Here is a 19,742-nt window from a genome sequence, read left to right on the forward strand (position 1 = left end):
AACAGAGACATCAACAGTTTAATGGATGGGGGAGCTTACATGTTTTAAGCAAGGTCCTGGAGTGACACCCCACTGTGTGCGGCGGATGGCAGCAGGATGTGGTGGCAGGCTTTGCTCCCGGGGTGGGGGGGGGGGGGGAGGGGGAGGTTTCCCATTATAGGGAGAATTGACATCAGGTTGGCTCATCAGTTACCAGGGAAACCAGCAGAGGAGCACGCCCTTCACCACCGCTTTGATAAACTATCCAGGTGGAGAGGTTCTGATCTAAAGTTAGAACAATCACTGGCTGGGGCAGGGGCAAGTATGTAGGAAGGCCAGTCATGTGCGTAGGGGGAAGCAGGCGCTGGTCCGGCAGGGCACGTACAGAGAGCGAGAGAACGGTCATCTTGAGTGGCCTGACCATGAACTCCACCCCTACACACCCTGCACGACCGACCGTTACAGTCTTGGTCCACCCTTCTTCTGCATATCCCTGGGGTCAGGGATGCAGGGGCCACTGCACCCAGACACCACAAATACAGTACAGACACCAGCAGCCAAAGAGTATCGTGAATAAGATGCCTAGTATGCCAAGAACTGTCATTTGCCAGGATGTGGGCACATTTTGGAGCCAAGCACTTACTGGGTCAATGGAGAGAAGAGTCGGTGGCAGCAGTGCCCCATCCAGTTATAAGGAAGGCAAGGCCACCCGTGGCTTTCACAAACCCAGAGCCACCCCCCTGCGGAGAGGAAGGCCTGACTCTAAAAGAAACAGCCTGGTGCCCGAGCATTCAAGCTGACCTTCGCCTCTGCTGTTAGCTCAGCCTCTGGGGCCTTTCTTAATATAAAAGGCAACAGTCAGCCCACAGTGTGGCCACCAGCTTATTGCTGAACTTTTTTTCCCCGCGGTAGCGGCGGCCAATATCTCAACAGCCTTGGGGTGTCTATATGAGTTCTCCGGACTCTCTTGGCGGTCCCCACTCATCATCCACCCCAGGGCCCCATACACGAGTGGACGGCCACCCCCAGATCACCCCTGGAACTTCGGGGTTTACCTCCCACAACTTTCAGGTCCCACATCAGTGGACGGCCACCCCCACATCACCCCTGGAACTTCGGGGGTTACCTCCCACAACTTTCAGGTCCCACATCAGTGGACGGCCACCCCGGGATCACACCCACAACTTTCGGGCCCCATGTGCTATCGTGGTTGGGCCCCTGCAGCTTTCCATCCCCCGGCCTGATTTCCCCGACAGCTTGGGGCTCATGGGAGTTTCCTGGGTCTCTTGGCTGCTCCACCAAGTGTTGGGCGGTACCACGGCAGGCCAGCAAGGCCTGTGCTCACCCATCCTCAAGACCAAAGAAAGAGCCTGGAGTCAGTGACGGAGACATCAGTGGCTTCATGGACGGGGGGAGCTTACCTGTCTGAAGCAAGGTCCTGGAGTGACACCCCACCGTGTGCAGCAGACAGCGAACAGGACATGGCGGCAGGCTTCGCTCCTTGCGGGAGGGGGAGGTAGCCAATTACAGGGGGAATTGACATCAGGTTGGCTTATTGGTTACCAGGGAAACCAGCAGAGGAGCCCCTTATCATCCCTTTGATAGGCTAATGGGCGGAGCTATTCTGATTTAAAGTTAGAACAATCACCAGCTGGGGCAGGGGGCAAGTACGTAGGAAGGTCAGTCGTGTGAGCAGGTGTAGGCGAAGCAGGTGCTGGTCAGGCAGGGGATGTACAGAGAGCAAGAGACCAGCCGTCTCGGGTGATCTGACCATACGTGGAGGCGACGTCGCTGAGGAGGGGAAGCAGGGAGCGGGGCCCACGAGGTGAGGTTGGAGAGGCTGGCGGGGGCTACATCATACATGGCCTCGGAGGCCACTGTTAGGCGCTGGGAATTTATTCAAAGTGTAATGAAAAGTCACTGAAGGATTCTAAGTAGAAAGCAGGCATAAATGGATTTTTAAAAGTGAATTTTTCTGGGGACTTCCCGGGTGGCACAGTGGTTAAGAATCCTCCTGCCAATGCAGGGGACACAGGTTCGATCCCTGGTCTGGGAGGATCCCACGTGCCGCGGAGCAACTAAGCCCGTGCGCCACAACTACTGAGCCCATGTGCCACAACTGCTGGGCCCGTGAGCCACAACTACTGTAGCTTGAACGCCTGGAGCCCGTGCTCCGCAACAAGGGAAGCCACCACAATGAGAAGCCCACGCACTGCAATGGAGAGTAGCCCCCGCTCGCCGCAACTAGAGAAAGCCTGCGTGCAGCAACGAAGGCCCAACGCAGCCAAAAATAAATAAATAATAAAATAAATAAATTTATTTTTTTTAAAAAGTGAATTTTTCTGGCTGTGTGGATTAGTTGAGTGGATTAGTGGAAGGCTATTGCTGAAGTGGGAGCAAAGAGGCTTTTGAAGGGCTGTAGGTGAGATTTAGCTGTGAGAGGAAAGAGAGAGAGAGAGAGAAGTGGGCAGATTTGAGACTTTATTTTGAAAGTAAAACAGAGGAACTTTATGATGGATTAGATTTCAGAAAATTAGGGGGTCAAAGTGCCCTTTAGTCAGTAACTTTGGGAAAAGAAAATTGGAGAAACAAGTAGTTCATCCTTTATAGAAGCTGTGTGCCCAGCCCTGAGGTAGGCACTATAACTTATATTGTAGAATCTAAAAACAATGATACAAATGAACTTATTTACAAAATAGCCTCACAGACATAGAAAACAAGTTTATGGTTACCCAAGGGGAAGGGGGGGAGGGATAAATTAGGAGTTTGGGATTAAAATATACATAGGACTGTATATAAAACAGATAATCAGGGCTTCCCTGGTGGCGCAGTGGTTGGGAGTCCGCCTGCCAATGCAGAGGACACGGGTTCGTGCCCCGGTCCGGGAGGATCCCACGTGCCGCGGAGCAGCTGCTGGGCCCGTGAGCCGTGGCCGCTGGGCCTGCGCGTCCGGAGCCTGTGCTCCGCAATGGGAGAGGCCACGACAGTGAGAGGCCCACATAATGCAAAAAAAAAAATAAATAAATAAAATAAAATAAAATAAAACAGATAATCAATAAGGACCTACTGTATAGCACAGGGAACTATATTCAATATCTTATAATAACCTATAATGGAAGAGAATATAAAAAAGAATTTATACATATAGTTTTTTATATATATATATAAAACGGAATCACTTTGCCGTACATATGAAACTAATACAACATTGCAAGTCAACCATATTTCAATAAAAGTTAAAAAGAAATAAAAGAGGTAAATGATGTGATATTTACGCATAGAAATTCACACTCTAGTGGCTCCAAGACTTGCAAATTGTAATAATCAGAGTACACCAAGTCATAAACTAATGCTCTTTTTGAGGTTGAGGGTATAAGTGTGAACAGAATTCTGAAAACAAAGATTTGGGTGGGTTGATTAGGGATGACAGTTTCTTGGGGGAATAAAGTCTCTGAGGGAAGCACAAGGCTCAGATGCGCCGACAGGAGAAACCACGGGCCCTCACAAGTGTGAGCGACCCGAAAACCACAGGCTCTGGAGGGTTGCATGTGAAGTGGACAGGAAGGCAGCTGTAGGGGCGCTGGCTGGAGATTACTGGAGAGTCAGTGGGAGTTGGCATTAGTATCATCAGAGTTTGGGGTGCTTGACAATTTACAAAATCCTTTCCCTTGATTTAATTCATTCAGTCCTCATCATGAAACAGGCAAGGCAACAGTGTTCTTCCCTCAGTTTACAGACTGAAGATGGAAGATTTAAATGGGGAGGTGTTTCACCCAAGTTTACATGGCCAGAGGTTGAATTCGAATTAGAACCCAAATCTTTTTACCCTCTTAGCTCTTCTCTTTTCACTATAAAACTTGTATTGCTGAGGCAGAACGAGTGGTTTGGGTATATGTTTTGTTTGGGGAGGGAGACAGTGATGGATATTTTTGAAAAAGGACTATAATGGTTTCATTTAAAATTGAAAGCCATGGGGCTTCCCTGGTGGCGCAGTGGTTGAGAATCTGCTTGCCGATGCAGGGGACGCGGGTTCGTGCCCCGGTCCGGGAGGATCCCACGTGCCGCGGAGCGGCTGGGCCCGTGAGCCATGGCTGCTGAGCCTGCGCGTCCGGAGCCTGTGCTCCGCAACGGGAGAGGCCGCAACAGTGAGAGGCCAGCGTAACACACACACACACACACACACACACACACACACACACACACACAAGATAAAATTAAAATCCATGTCAGGTTGGGTTACAAGGTATTGATCACGTTTACTTTCAGAGTTATGGGCAATATGTCATTTTTCCCCCAGCACTATTTGGACACCAAGAAGCCAGAGGCCAGATTTTCTAAATTAAGGAGGCTCTAACATCCTGACCCAGTGCTTTAAGTTATTTACAAAACCACTACTAAGGAAATAAAACAAACCTTGCAGTAGAGATTTCCTTCTGAATCAACTGCATGATTTGATAAAGCTAAAAAAAGCCCCTGGTTATGTTCAGCTTCAGAAGACTTCACCAGAATGACTGAATGGCCAAACTATGGTTTTTTTTATATGACTTCCCAATTAGCTCAATTCTCTTCTCTCATTTTGACTACACAGTGGTTTTCATACAGATTCTGAAAGCATTTTTCAGATGGGAGTCTTTTCTAGAAGGTGGTGGTTAAAACCAAATTTTGGTTTTAACTGAAAATACACTTTACATGGTAACCATGTCCCCATTAGATCTGAATCTCTGTACTTTCTCTATAGAGTCTTAGTGTATGGGTATCACCTATTTTTTAAGAATTCTGAATTTCTTAACCTATTATAAAATATTGTTGTTTATGTGTAGCTCATATGTGTGCATGTATGTGTGTATATGTGTGTCTATATATATACAAGAACCATGCTTTGCTTGTTTTAAATTCAACAAACATATATTAAAAGATTACTAGGAACAAGCCCTATAAGCATGGACACAAAACTCTTAACCCAGCAAAGGATGTGATGAATATAGTACGCACGAGCGATAGAGAGCCATGGAAAATTGAAGGCGTCAGGAAAGCCCTGTGGCTGAAAGGAAATACTTTACACATTCAAGCGGCATCTAGAAGAATAGGTAGGATTTTGTCAGGTAGAGATGGAGGTAGCGCGTGCCCAGCAGGAAACAGCAAAGACTAAGGCCCGGGAGTGAGAAAGGGATAAATGTATTAAAAAAACCCAGGACTCATCAAAGTTTACAGATTCTCTGGGGACAGGTTGGATGGTGAAAGGAAACACTGGAAACATGTTTAAGTCACTTTCTTTTAAGTGAATTTAATTCACAGTAGGTGATATGGAACTATTGAAACATATGGAATAGCAGAGTTGACAAAAATCATAGTGGCTTTGATATTTAAAAGGGATTGGAGGCTCCCGCGGTTAGGAATCCACACTTCCTCTGCAGGAGGCACAGGATCTCTCCCTGGTTGGGGAACTAAGCTCCCATGTGCAGCCTAAATAAATAAGTAAAGGGATTGGAGCAGGGAAAATCAGTTGCTATGGGATTGATTAAGAGAGAACTCTAAGAATCCGAGTTAGCAATAACAAGGCCTGACGGAGGATAAAGGCAGCTAAGAGGGTCGAGGGACTGGGTGTGATAGGTTGATTTTAATGACAGTGAGGTACACTTGTTGACACAAGTTCAGCTACGGTTATTTCATCCCCAAGCATGTTTAGTCAGGCATTTCTACCTTGCACCAGTGCAACATGTTTTCTCGAGTGTACTTTTCTAACCTGACTGCCGTCCTGTATGAGATCAAATTTGTGAGAAGCAGAGGCAAAACAGCTTCAGTATTATACTTTGCTCACTGGGCTAATTCTGCTGAGCATTTGCTTCCGTTTTGACTTTTGAGGTTCTTCCGAAGATGGGGAAAGGAACAATCTTAACCAGTAAACCATCCTTCAGTTAAGATTATATAAATAGAAAAGGATAAATTTGTATAGAAAGGAAAGGCCTGAGGCCAGGGCAGGAAATTCTGATGGACAACTTGAGATTAGAGAAACGTCCAGAAATCAATTCCAAGCCTCTACCTATCCCTCCTCTGCAAGTCTGCTGTCTCTAAACCTACCTCAAGGCCCAGCATACCCTTTTCCTGATGGTCATGAGCCATTTAGACCAACGCCCGTGGTCCAGCACGGAGTCAACAGTAACCCAGTATGGACCCCAGCTCAGCTTGGCAACCTGCTCCTACCTTGATCTTTGTTTTCAAGGTTCTATTCTAGGAACCTTTCTGGTACCTCCTTTTCCCTTGGCCCTGAACCCTGCTTTATTCTTATCTGTTCTCTTGAGTCCCTGACTGTGAATGTGAGTCTGGGCTCCTGACACATCACCTGATGAGGAATCTACCTGGATAGCCAGTGTCGCCCACCTTGCTTTAACTGAAACTCTTCTTTTGCCACCCGCTTAAGGTGCACTGCTATCACCCTCTCACCCTGCTTCTCCCGATGCTTGGACTATGAACAGAAATACCATATTCTCCAGGTCACCATGTGGGTACCTCTAACCACACATGGTAGCTCTGCCTACCATAGGGTGGGTTTTCTGAAGTCTGAGCCACTCCAAGGACACCTCCGACTTTACTGGCTTTGCCTGATGATTCCTGGGTTGAAATAGGGAAAAGAAAGTTTCAAGAACTCAGGCACAAGAAAGGAGCTATGGAGGCGATGTGGTGCTATGTGAGAGAGACGGGAAATACGCCAGCTGTGCCAGCTTTTTCACTTGGTCATTTTTCTTAACACTGGAAGCTCAGCCTTCAGTCACTTCCCTAGATATGAATGGATTTCAAATAATTTTTGATGTGTTTGATTTAGTTTATTAAAAATAGAATAGGGATGTATTTTCGTAGCAATATAATTCGTAGCACAGTATTCAGTCTGAAACTCAATACATCTTCTCAACTTAGGACTGAAGCAAAGAGTCTGTTTCACCAAAATCATAGGGGGATGCATGGGGAGTGGTGGAGGGTACCATGGAGTGGTGGAGGGTACCATTGCGTGGATGTGATGTGGTTCTGAGTCTATGCCTACCCAACTCCTTTCTTCTCGGTCAGACAGGTATGCAAGAGAGTTTCCATCACTGATACTAGTTATGCAAACCGTTGGCACTATATAAAAAGGTAATGACTGTGAGTGATGTGTGTGTACGTGTGTGTGCACTAGAGTTATTTTTTTTTAAATTTATTTATTTTTGGCTGTGTTGGGTCTTCGTTGCTGTGCGTGAGCTTTGTCTAGTTGTGGTGAGCGGGGGCTACTCTTCGTTGCAGTGTGTGGGCTTCTCGTTGCAGTGGCTTCTCTTGTTATGGAGCATGGGCTCTAGGTGCACGGGCTTCAGTAGTTGTGGCACACGGGCTCAGTAGTTGTGGCTCGCGGGATCTAGAGCTCAGGCTCAGTAGTCGTGGCACACAGGCTTAGGTGCTCCATGGCACATGGGATCTTCCCGGATCAGGGCTCAAACCCATGTCCCCTGCATCGGCAGATGGATTCTTAACCACTGCGCCACCAGGGAAGCCTGCTGGACTACAGCTATTTTTAAAGAGAAATATTTAACTATTTGGAGCAGACTGATCAAATACTACTTGCCACCCTCTTCCTTTTAAAAGGAGGAAGAAACCATTCATTTCTAAGTGTGGTACTGAACTAGAACATCCCTCAGATACTCTTCTAGTTATTTTTATTTTTCCCAAAAGCTGTCCAGGTGAATATGTGTACAGATATCTTTTCTCATTGATTTTTTCTTTGAGGAATACAGAAACCCAACTGTGTGTCTATTATGGGAGCCAGGAAACACTTTTATGTATTTGCAAAGTAACCTATTGCAAGGAGACTAGCTATTACTGAAATTCAAAGATGCAAATCTGAAAATACTATGCAACAAACTAGGAATTATTTATTCAGGATAATACCTAAGAGGGAAAAAGTTCTTGATCTGCAATAGGCAAAGTTATAAATTTTGACAGTAGCAATGACTGCTATAGAAAGAATAGTAATTTCCCCCTGGGTTATTATGATGTTAACAGATCTGAAAATGTTTAGCATTCTTGTTAGAGATATTAATATTAACATCACATTAACCACTATGTCAAGGACTTTAATTACATTTTAAATGTTACTCAATATTCCAAATTTTTTATTCAATAAATATTTATTGAGCATCTACTGTATGTCAGGTATGATATTAGTGCTGGGGATACAATGGTGGACAGGACAAGTTCTCTTCTCTCATGAATTTCCCTGCAATGACAGTAACCACTTAGGCACATGTGGTCTTTAATCATTACAGAATAATGTTCTATACATTAGAACAAAAATAAACAAATGGGACCTAATTAAAAGCTTTTTCACAGCAAGGGAAACCATAAACAAGAAGACAACCTTCAGAATGGGAGAAAATATTTGCAAATAATGTGATTGACAGGAGATTAATCTCCACAACATACAAACAGCTCACATAGCTCAATTCAAAAAAAAAAAAAAAAACCAAACAACCCAATCAAAAAATGGGCAGAAGATCTAAATAGACATTTCTCCAAAGAAGACATATAGATGGCCAAAAGACACATTTAAAGATGCTCAACATCGCTAATTATTAGAAAAATGCACATCAAAACGGCAAAGAGGTCCCACCTCACACCAATCAGAATAGCCAACATCAAAAAGTCTACAAACAATAAATGCTGGAGAGGATGTGGAGGAAAGGGAACCCTCCTACACTGTTGGTGGGAATATAAATTGGCGCAGCCACTGTGGAGAACAGTATGGTGGTTCCTTAAAAAACTAAAAATAGAACTACAATATGATCCTACAATCCCACTCCTGGGCATATATCCAGAGGAAAACATAGTTCAAAAAGATACATGCATCTCAATATTCATAGCAGCACTATTACAGTAGTGAAGACATGGAAGTAACCTAAATGTCCATTGACAGAAGAATAGATAAAGAAGATGTAGTACATGTATACAATGGAATATTACTCAGCTGTAAAAAAGAATGAAATAATGCCATTTGCAGCAACATGGATGGACCTAGAGATTATCATATTAAGTGAAGTTAGCCAGACAAAGACAAATGTCATTTATTATTGCTTATATGTGGAATCTAAAAAAATGATACAAATGAACTTATTTACAAAACAGAAATAGACTCACAGACACAGAAAACAAATTTATGATTACTGAAGGGGAAAGGTAGGGGGGATAAATTAGAAGTTTGGGATTAAAAGATACACACTACTATATATAAAATAGATAACCAACAAGGACCTACTGTATAGCACAGGGAACTATACTCAATACCCTGTAATAACATATAATGACAGAGAATCTAAAAAAAGAATATATATTCTTTTTGTATATATATATTTATTCCTTTTTATTTATGTTTAGCTGACTCACTTTGCTGTACACCTGAAACTAACACATCGTAAATCAACTATGCTGCAATAAAATGTTTAAAAAAATTAAAAATTGAAAAATAAATTTAAAAAAGAATAAAGTTATGAGCTTCATGTATTCATTAATTAGGCAAATGATTATTAACAGGCAGGCAGTATACTGAGGACACAGCATGAATGGAATGAACAGAGTCCCTGCCCTCAGCAAGTGGACTGCTCATTAGTAGAGACAGACAGGGGAATGGACTCTTAGAAGACATTGTTGTGTCACTTGAGGAAGCAGCTGGCGTGTGGGGGAAACATGAGAGGCCCCCAACCATGCCTTTAGGACTCAGCAAAGGTTTCCCAGAAAAAGAAAGTTCCAAGCTGAGACCCCACCCCCCCAATATACAGGGATTAGTCAGAGCTTTGGGTACAGAGCAGCTTGTGTAAAGGCCTGAAAACAAGATCACTGAAAGGAATGCCACGTGACCAGCACAGAGAATGTTCGGGAAGGGTGCTAGGAGTGGCTGGCGAGGCAGAAGAAGCTGAGCCATCGGCACTTTGCATGCGATTCTGAAGCACTGGACTCGATTACATGGTGTAATGGGAAACAACTGATGCATTTTTAAACACGGAAGAGACATGTTTAGGAACAGGTCTGTGTAAGGGATATACTTACATTCCCACTCCATCTCTGAAAGCTTTGTAACCCCAAAGTATGGTTTTTATGTATGTTTTAATTTGGCATGGGACTCGGGCTCAGATGTTTCAACTTATCTGAAGTCAAATGTCAATTTAAAGTTACTGTTTACAGAGTAAACTGCCTTTTTAGTTGGGATGTTTTTCCTTGCTGCCATGCCCTAGGAAGCACCATAATCTCGGGTCTCTATTTAGACGTTCCGTAGTGGATGCCCTCCTAGTTTAGAATGTGAGCACAGAGGTTCAAGTGATCCCACAAAAGGTAAGTGCTTGGAACGTTTGTTCCTGTCACAAAATGTATGCCAGAGATGTGCAATTTCTGTCCACAAATGTTCCTTATTTTCTTCTGTTAACATCTGCGTGAGATCCTCACCTAAATACTGTGGACTGAAGTATTGCTTGCCATATCACTAAACAAAGGATGTTGCAGCCCTCAAGCCATCACATTACAGCCGCCCTGCGGTGGACCCTGAGGGAACTCAGGGTGGAGGCAGGATGCCCCCCACATCTAGCAGTCAGCTGCTGCAGCCACCCCGACGGTGCACCCCGAGGAGACTCAGGGTGAGAAAGCACAGGATACAGGCCCCAGACAGCTGAGGTGCAGATCAAAGGAATGATTTCAGAGAGCCCACACTCTTGTATCTTCCCATACATAGAAAAGCACTAAATTCCTTAACTTGAGATGTCTGGTTTTCCTTTATTAACAGTAATCTTTTGATGTTCCAACTACCTGGTCTTTTGTTGCAAAAACTCCTATGTATCCAGGTTCCCCCCTTGTCTCTTCCGAGCAGTCTCTCAGAATTATCTGAGATGCTGCGTCCTGGGCTTAAGTCCTCAGATACGTCCACTGAATAAAACACAACTCTCAACTTTTAGGTTGTGTTTTTTCAGTTGACAATACTAATATGCCTATAACATGGCTGGTCCTCATTTTAACAGAGCAGGTGGGCCCTAGATTCAGTCTGCCTGCAGGCGACCACTGAGGGAGGAGGGGAGCACGGGAAGCCTTCCAGAACCTGGATCCTGAACTGGAAAAATTGGGAAGTCACAAAATGAGGAAATCTGGTCATTAAAGTTTCGTTTATCACAAGGGAGTTAGAAGTTTTTGTCTGTTCCACTTGTGTCCTAGGGATTCAGCTCTCCTCTGGGTCTCTTGCTTAAGGTGATTTATAGCAGTGCCTGTGTGGTAAGAGAAAGTTTCTGGTTTTCCTGAGATTCAAGATGTATTTCTAGGCTCATCTACAATAAAGTCTTGTCTTGAGTGTATCTGATGGATCACTGGACTTCCAGTATGTGATTCTGGTGTGGAATGATGTTTTTATCTTCGGTGGTGTTTATATTTGCCTTCATAAGAAATCTTTTCTTGGCAGAAAAATGTACCACATGTAAAACAAGATTGTACTAATGTGCCCTCCCCTGGTTCCTTTTTCCTTTTCACAATGACCTAAAGAATGCTTCTCCTGGGTGCCACGCAGGGAGGCCTGGAGCTGACTCCAGGATCTGAATTTGAGGTGCTTTAAAACAACAACAGTCCAGCTCATGGTTTTAAAGAACAAATGTAAGTTTCTCAAGGAGTATATTGCTGACCTAATACGGACAATGGAAACTTTAAAAAACTGAAGCTTGAATTACACAACAAATGACAAAAAGAGACACATAGAGAAAAAGCTGCTGTAATCTCTAGCTACATCTCCAAGGCTGAGAATATACCTGTGCACTGATAAGTGTTTAGTTTCCAGAACATACTCTTTTTCTTTTAAATTCCATCTTATCTTCAGAAATGTTAGATTTTAAAATTAATTAATAAATGGATATATATATATATTTTTTTTTTCATGTGTGAATACTCTGAGCCTAGCACAGTCATTAGTATACCCCTTGATTGACACTTCTCTTTAATCTAGTGAATTCCTCTAAGGAGCTTATGGTTTGGGAGGATTACAAGTTATACATACACACTATCCCTGGAAAATAACTACTAAGCCATAGCTGAACTATACAAAGACATGGACTCCCTGCTAAATATCAGGATGATTTGCAAAGGAAATTAATGTTTAAATGGTAACCATAGATTCTCTCCACTAATAGTATGACTAGGTTATTTCTATGTGCACAGAATGCCCTCTGATTTTGGCAAAGAAGCATAGATTATCTGAGTTTGTGCAATAATTAAAGATGTATTTCAATCTATATACACCTTATGGATGGCTGTAAATCTATCTTTGTGGATTCTAACCAGTGATATGCTGGTAAATGTAAAACAACTTGGTCACCAAGAAAGGAAGAAAGAGAGAGAGAGAGAGAAAGAGAAAGAGAGAGAAAGAGAAAGGAGGAGGAGAGGGGAGGGAGGCAGGGAAGGAAGGAAGGGAGGAAAGAAAAGAATAAAAGAAATGAAGAAAGAAAGCGAATGAAAGAGAAGAACTAAAGAGATGAGACATTATGGCTGGTTTCAAACTGCTGATGAGACTTCACTGCATGCAGAGTTGGGAAAGAGATGTACATCATCTGCTCTTGCAATAGTACAGTCTAGCTCAGGATACCACTGGCTACAACAATTTCTCATACCTCCAAGTCTAGTTGTGTAGCTCAGTGCTACAGGCCTGGGTTTGTAGACATAAATATATTTGAGATAGTTTTAGAAAGTCTCTCTCTCTCTCTCTCTCTCTCTCTCTCTCTCTCTCTCTCTCTCTCTCTCTCTCTCTCACAGCTACAGAATTAAATTTCTTAAAAAATTTTGATCATGGTAAAATACAAATAATACAAAACTTACTGTCTTATTCATTTTTTTTTGCTTTTGAATTTTATCTTATTTTTTTATACAGCAGGTTCTTATTAGTCATCCATTTTATCACCATCAGTGTATACACGTCAATCCCCATTGCCCAATTCATCACCCCCCCCCCCACTGCTTTCCCCCCTTGGTGTCCATACATTTGTTCTCTACATCTGTGTCTCAATTTCTGCCCTGCAAAAGCAGTTCATCTGTACCATTTTTCTATGTTCTACATATATGCATTAATATACGATATTTGTTTTTTTCTCTTTCTGACTTACTTCACTCTGTATGACAGTCTCTAGATTCATCCACATCTCAACAAATGACCCAATTTCGTTCCTTTTTATGGCTGAGTAATATTCCATTGTATATATGAACCACATCTTCTTTATCCATTCAGTGGTCGATGGGCATTTAGGTTTCTTCCATGACCTGTCTACTGTAAATAGTTTTGCAATGAACACTGGGGTGCATGTGTCTTTTTGAATTATGGTTTTCTGTGGGTATATGCCCAGTAGTGGGATTGCTGGGTCATATGGTAGCTCCATTTGTAGTTTTTTAAGGAACCTCCATACTGTTCTCCATAGTGGCTGTATCAGTTTACATTCCCACCAACAATACAAGAGGGTTCCCTTTTCTCCACACCCTCTCCAGCACTTGCTGTTTGTAGATTTTCTGATGATGCTCATTCTAGCTGGTGTGAGGTGATACCTCATTGTAGTTTTGATTTGCATTTCTCTAAAAATTAGTGATGCTGAGCAGCTTTTCATGTGCTTCTTGGACATCTGTATGTCTTCTTTGGAGAAATGTCTATTTAGCTCTTCTGCCCATTTTTTGGATTGGGTTTGTTTTTTTAATATTGAGCTGCATGAGCTGTTTATATACTTTAGAGATTAATTCTCTGTCCATTGATTCTTTTGCAAATATTTTCTCCCATTCTGAGGGTTGTCTTTTTGTCTTGTTTGTAGTTTCCTTTGCTTTGCAAAAGCTTTTAAGTTTCAGTAGGTCCCATTTGCTTATTTTTGTTTTTATTTCCATTTCTCTAGGAGGTGGATCAAAAAAGATCTTGCTGTGATTTATGTCAAAGAGTGTTCTTCCTATGTTTTCCTCTAAGAGTTTTATGGTGTCCAGTCTTACACTTAGGTCTCGAATCCATTTTGAGTTTATTTTTGTGTATGGTGTTAGGGAGTGTTCTAATTTCATTCTTTTACATGTAGCTGTCCAGTTTTCCCAGCACCACTTATTAAAGAGTCTGTCTTTTCTCCATTGTATATGCTTGCCTCCTTTGTCATAGATAAGTGGACCATATGTGTGTGGGTTTATCTCTGGGCTTTCTATCCTGTTCCATTGACCTATATCTCTCTTTTTGTCCAGTATCATATTGTCTTGATGACTGTAGCTTTGTAGTATAGTCTGAAGTCAGGGAGTCTGATTCCCCCAGCTCCATTCTTTTCCCTCAAGACTGCTTTGGCTATTCAGGGTCTTTTGTGGCTCCATACAAGTTTTAAGAATTTTCTAGTTTTGTAAAAAATGCCATTGATAATTTGATAGGGATTGCACTGAATCTGTAGATTGCTTTGGGTAGTAGAGTCATTTTCAAAGTATTGATTCTTCCAGTCCAAAAACATGGTATATCTCTCCATCAGTTTGTATCATCTTTAATTTCTTTCATCAGTGTCTTATAGTTTTCTGCATACAGGTGTTTTGTCTCTCTAGGTAGGTTTATTCCTAGGTATTTTATTCTTTTTGTTGCAATGGTAGATGGGAGTGTTTCCTTAATTTTTCTTTCAGATTTTTCATCATTAGTGTATAGGAACGCAAGAGATTTCTGTGCATTAATTTTATATCCTGCAACTTTACCAAATTCATTGACTAGCTCTAGTAGTTTTCTGGTGGCATCTTTAGGATTCTCTATGTATAGTATCATATCATCTGCAAACAGTGACAGTTTTAATTTTTCTTTTCCAATTTGTATTCCTTTTATTTCTTTTTCTTCTCTGATTACCATGGCTAGGACTTCCAAAACTATGTTGAATAATAGTGGTGAGAGTGGACATCCTTGTCTTGTTCCTGATCTTAGAGGAAATGTTTTCAGTTTTTCACCACTGAGAATGATGTTTGTTGTGGGTTTGTTGTATATGGCCTGTATTATGTTGAGGTAGGTTCCCTCTCCACTTTCTGGAGAGTTTTCCTCATAAATGGTTGTGAATTTTGTCAAAAGCTTTTTCTGCATCTATTGAGATGATCATATGGTTTTTATTCTTCAGTTTGTTAATATGGTGTATCACATTGATTGAATTGCATATATGGAAGAATCCTTGCATCCCTGGGATAAATCTCACTTGATCATGGTGTATGATCCTTTTAATGTGTTGTTGGATTCTGTTTGCTAGTATTTTGTTGAGAATTTTTGCATCTATATTCATGAGTGATATTAGTCTGTAATTTTCTATTTTTGTAGTATCCTTGTCTGGTTTTGGTATCAGGGTGATGGTGGCCTCATAGAATGAGTTTGGGAGTGTTCCTTCCTCTGCAGTTTTTTAGAAGAGTTTGAGAAGGATGGGTGTTAGCTCTTCTCTAAATGATAGAATTCAGCTGTGAAGCCATCTGATTCTTGACTTTTGTTTGCTGGGAGATTTTTAATCACAGTTTCAATTATATTATTTGTTCTGTTCATATTTTCTATTTCTTCCTGGTTCAGTCTTGGAAGGTTATACCTTTCTAAGAATGTGTCAATTTCTTCCAGGTTGTACACTTTATTGGCATAGAGTTGCTTGTAGTATTCTCTTAGGATGCTTTGTATTTCTGCAGTGTCCATTGTAACCTCTCCTTTTTCATTTCCAATTTTATTGATTTGAGTCTTCTCCCTCTTTTTCTTGATGAGTCTGGCTAATGGTTTATCAATTTTGTTTATCTTCTCAAAGAACCAGCTTTTAGTTTTATTGATCTTTGCTATTGTTTTCTTTGTTTCTATTTCATTTGTTTCTGCTCTGATCTTTATGATTTCTTTCCTTCTACTAACTGTGGGTTTTGTTTGTTCTTCTTTCTCTAGTTCCTTCAGGTGTAAGGTTAGATTATTTGAGATTTTTCTTGTTTCTTGAGGTAGGCTTGTATTGCTATAAACTTCCCTCTTAGAACTGCTTTTGCTGCATCCCACAGGTTTTGGATCGTCGTGTTTTCATTGTCATTTGTCTCTATGTATTTTTTGATTTCCTCTTTGATTTCTGCAGTGATCTCTTGGTTATTTAGTAGCATATTGTTTAGCCTTCATGTGTTAGTGTTTTTTACATTTTTTCCCCTGTAATTGATTTCTAATCTCATAGCATTGTGGTCAGAAAAGATGCTTGATATGATTTCAATTTTCTTAAATTTATTGAGGCTTGATTTGTGACCCAAGATGTGGTCTATCCTGGAGAATGTTTTGCGGGCACTTGAGAAGAAAGTGTAATCTGCTGTTTTTGGATGGAATATCCTATAACTATCAATTAAATCTATCTGGTATATTGTGTCATGTAAAGCTTGTGTTTCCTTAGTAATTTTCTCTTTGGATAATTTGTCCATTGGTGTAAGTGAGGTGTTAAAGTCCTGCACTATTATTGTGTTACTCTTGATTTCCTCTTTTATAGCTGTTAGCAGTTGCCTTATGTATTGAGGTGCTCCTATGTTGGGAGCATGTATATTTATAATTGTTATATCTTCTTCTTGGATTGATCCCTTGATCATTATGTAGTGTCCTTCTTTGTCTCTTGTAACATTCTTTATTTTAAAGTCTATTTTATCTGATATGAGTACTGTTACTCCAGCTTTCTTTTGATTTCCATTTGCATGGAATATCTTCTTCCATCCCCTCACGTTCAGGCTGTATGTGTCCCTATGTCTGAAGTGGGTCTCTTGTAGACAGCATATATATGGATCTTGTTTTTGCATCCATTCTGCGAGCCTGTGTCTTTTAGTTGGAGCATTTAATCCATTCATGTTTAAAGTAATTATTGATATGTATGTTCCTATGACCATTTTCTTAATTGTTTTGGGTTTGTTTTTGTAGGTTCTTTTCTTCTCTTGTGTTTCCCACCTAGAGAAGTTCCTTTACCATTTGTTGTAGAGCTGGTTTGGTGGTGCCGAATTCTCTTAGCTTTTGCTTGTCTGTAAAGCCTTTGATTTCTCTATTGAATCTGAAGGAGATCCTTGCTGGGTAGAGTAACCTTGGTTGTAGGTTCTTCCCTTTCATCACTAAATATGTTATGTCACTCCATTCTGGCTTGTAGAGTTTCTGCTGAGAAATCAGTTGAACCTTGTGGGAGTTCCCTTGTATATTATTTGTCATTTTTCCTTTGTTGCTTTCAATAACTTTTCTTTGTCTTTAAATTTTGCCAATTTCATTACTATGTGTCTCGGCGTGTTTCTCCTTGGGTTTATCCTGTATCAGACTCTCTGCACTTCCTGGACTTGGGTGGCTATTTCCTTTCCCATGTTAGGGAAGTTTTCGACTATAACCCCTTCAAATATTTTCTCAGTCCCTTTCTCTCTCTCTTCTCCTTCTGGGACACCTATAATGAGAATGTTGTTTCGTTTAATGTTGTCCCAGAGGTCTCTTAGGCTGTCTTCATTTCTTTCATTCTTTTTTCTTTATTCTGTTCCGCAGCAGTGAATTACACCATTCTGTCTTCCAGGTCACTTATCTGTTCTTCTGCCTCAGTTATTCTACTGATTCCTTCTAGTGTATTTTTCATTTCAATTATTGTATTGTTTATCTCTGTTTGTTTGTTCTTTAATTCCTCTAGGTCTTTGTTAAATATTTCTTGCATCTTCTCGATCTTTGCCTCCATTCTTTTTCCAAGGTCCTGGATCATCTTCACTATCATTATTCTGAATTCTTTTTCTGGAAAGTTGCGTATCTCCACTTCATTTAGTTGTTTTTCTGGGGTTTTATCTTGTTCCTTCATCTGGTACATAGCTCTCTGCCTTTTCATCTTGTGTATCTTTCTGTGAATGTGTTTTATCTTCCACAGACTGCAGGATTGTAGTTCATCTTGCTTCTGCTGTCTGCCCTCTGGTGGATGAGGCTATCTAAGAGGCTTGAGCAAGTTTCCTGATGGCAGGGACTGGTGGTTGGTACAGCTGGCTGTTGCTCTGGTGGGCAGAGCTCAGTAAAACTTTAATCCACTTGTCTGCTGATGGGTTTGGCTGAATTCCCTCCCTGTTGGTTGTTTGGCCTGAGAAGATGCAACACTGGAGCCCACCCGGGCTCTTTGGTGGGGCTAATGGCAGACTCTGGGAGGGCTCACGCTAAGGAGTACTTCCCAGAATTTCTGCTGCCAGTGTTCTTGTCCCCATGGTGAGCCACAGCTGTCCCCCGCCTCTGCAGGAGACCCTCCAACACTAGCAGGTAGGTCTGGTTCAGTCTCCCCTGGGGTCACCGCTCCTTCCCCTGGGTCCCGATGCACACACTACTTTGTGTGTGCCCTCCAAGAGTGGAGTCTCTGTTTCCCCCAGTCCTGTCAAAGTCCTACAATCAAATTCTGCTAGGCTTCAAAGTCTGATTCTCTAGGAATTCCTCCTCCCGTTGCCAGGCCCCCAGACTGAGAAGCTTGACATGGGGCTCAGAACCTTCACTCCAGTGGATGTACTTCTGTGGTATAAGTGTTCTCCAGTCTGTGAGTCACCCACCCAGCAATTATGGGATTTGATTTTACTGTGATTCCACCCCTCCTACCATCTCATTGTGGCTTCTCCTTTGTCTTTGGATGTGGGGTATCTTTTTTGGTGAGTTCCAGTGTCTTTCTGTCAATGATTGTTCACCAGTTAGTTGTGATTTCAGTGCTCTCGCAAGAGGGAGTGAGAGCACATCCTTCTACTCCGCCATCTTGTACCAATCTCCCAGACTTCAAGTTAAATTAACACTATGTAGTGCATTCAAGGACAGGACATTCTATTAGGTATTATGGAAAATAGAAAAAGCTAAAGATTATGCTTGCCATTAAAGAATTTACAGACTGGTTTGTGATACTGAACATAAATCCTTGACATCATAAACCACAAAAATTGAAATAATAGTGTAACTAATAGTTTACAAAAATACAGATAGATAGCAGATAGTCAATAAAGAATTAACTATCAAATGATATATGTAGTCAATAATTATGTGATGAGAAAAGAGTGAGAAAATTCTTACAGAAGGTTTTATGAGGAGGTATATCAGAGAGTCTTCATGTATGAGTGGCACTTGGAAGAGTGGCATCCTCCAAGAAGGATGGAGATGAGGTAGAAGACACCTTAGCGTACAGTGAGTTAACAGCTAGGCAGGAGCAGACATTTGTATAGATATATTTTCATAACAATGGCTGACAGTTGCTGGCAGTTACTCTGTGCCAGACATTGCACAGTTATATAGATCAGCTCATTTGATTTTCACAGAAACACTATGAGTCAGGTTTTTTGGAGTATTAAGTGAACCATACACATTTCATAAACAAGAAAATGAAGGCTTACACACATTATATAAGTGACTGAGGTCTCTCTGTCTGTAGATGGTGGGGCTGGGCCTGGAATTCAGGTCTGTCTGGTCCCAAAGCCCATGACCTTAAGCACACTGCTAAATTGGGAATCAAATCTAGATATGTAATTCTAGGATAAAGTTATAAAAAAATGGATATAGAGAATAAGGAGTTTGACTGCTGTCCTGCAAGGTAATATTACACAGAAAACCAATAACCAAACCCTTGAAAACTTGACCCAAAGTGAAATGTCTAAATATCTTTTCCTTTCCTCCTTTGATTTTTTTTTCTTTTGATTTTGGAGTCCATTTATGACTAACTGGGATGTAATGTGTGCAGAGGCTGTAAATTACAAAAGTTTGAGATTATGCCTTATGAGTTACGTGAGTCTGTAGTCAACTTTCAACACTT

General features: G+C 41.5%; 1 protein-coding gene across 18 annotated transcripts in view; it reads right to left on the minus strand.

The window, feature by feature from the left end:
* LOC131768113 (COP9 signalosome complex subunit 8-like) overlaps positions 1-19,742 on the minus strand; it is a 312,045-nt gene that overhangs the window by 256,674 nt on the left and 35,629 nt on the right. For 12 of the 18 annotated variants that reach the window (XR_010836166.1, XR_010836163.1, XR_010836160.1 and 9 more), the window contains one exon: positions 1,401-1,479. The exons of 1 other annotated variant lie outside the window; for it this stretch is intronic. Coding sequence is in view for 2 of the 17 variants with exons in the window: in XM_067011254.1 (XP_066867355.1) it covers positions 1,401-1,479 (79 nt within the window). In the remaining 15 variants the exon portion in view is untranslated. Of the gene's footprint in view, positions 1-1,400; positions 1,480-2,327; positions 2,413-19,742 lie in introns of those variants that run through there. 5 more of the 18 variants (XR_010836177.1, XR_010836176.1, XR_010836173.1 and 2 more) reach the window with 1 other exon arrangement.

This window comes from Kogia breviceps, chromosome 13 (genome assembly GCF_026419965.1).
Source record: "Kogia breviceps isolate mKogBre1 chromosome 13, mKogBre1 haplotype 1, whole genome shotgun sequence".
Classification (NCBI taxonomy): domain Eukaryota; kingdom Metazoa; phylum Chordata; class Mammalia; order Artiodactyla; family Physeteridae; genus Kogia; species Kogia breviceps.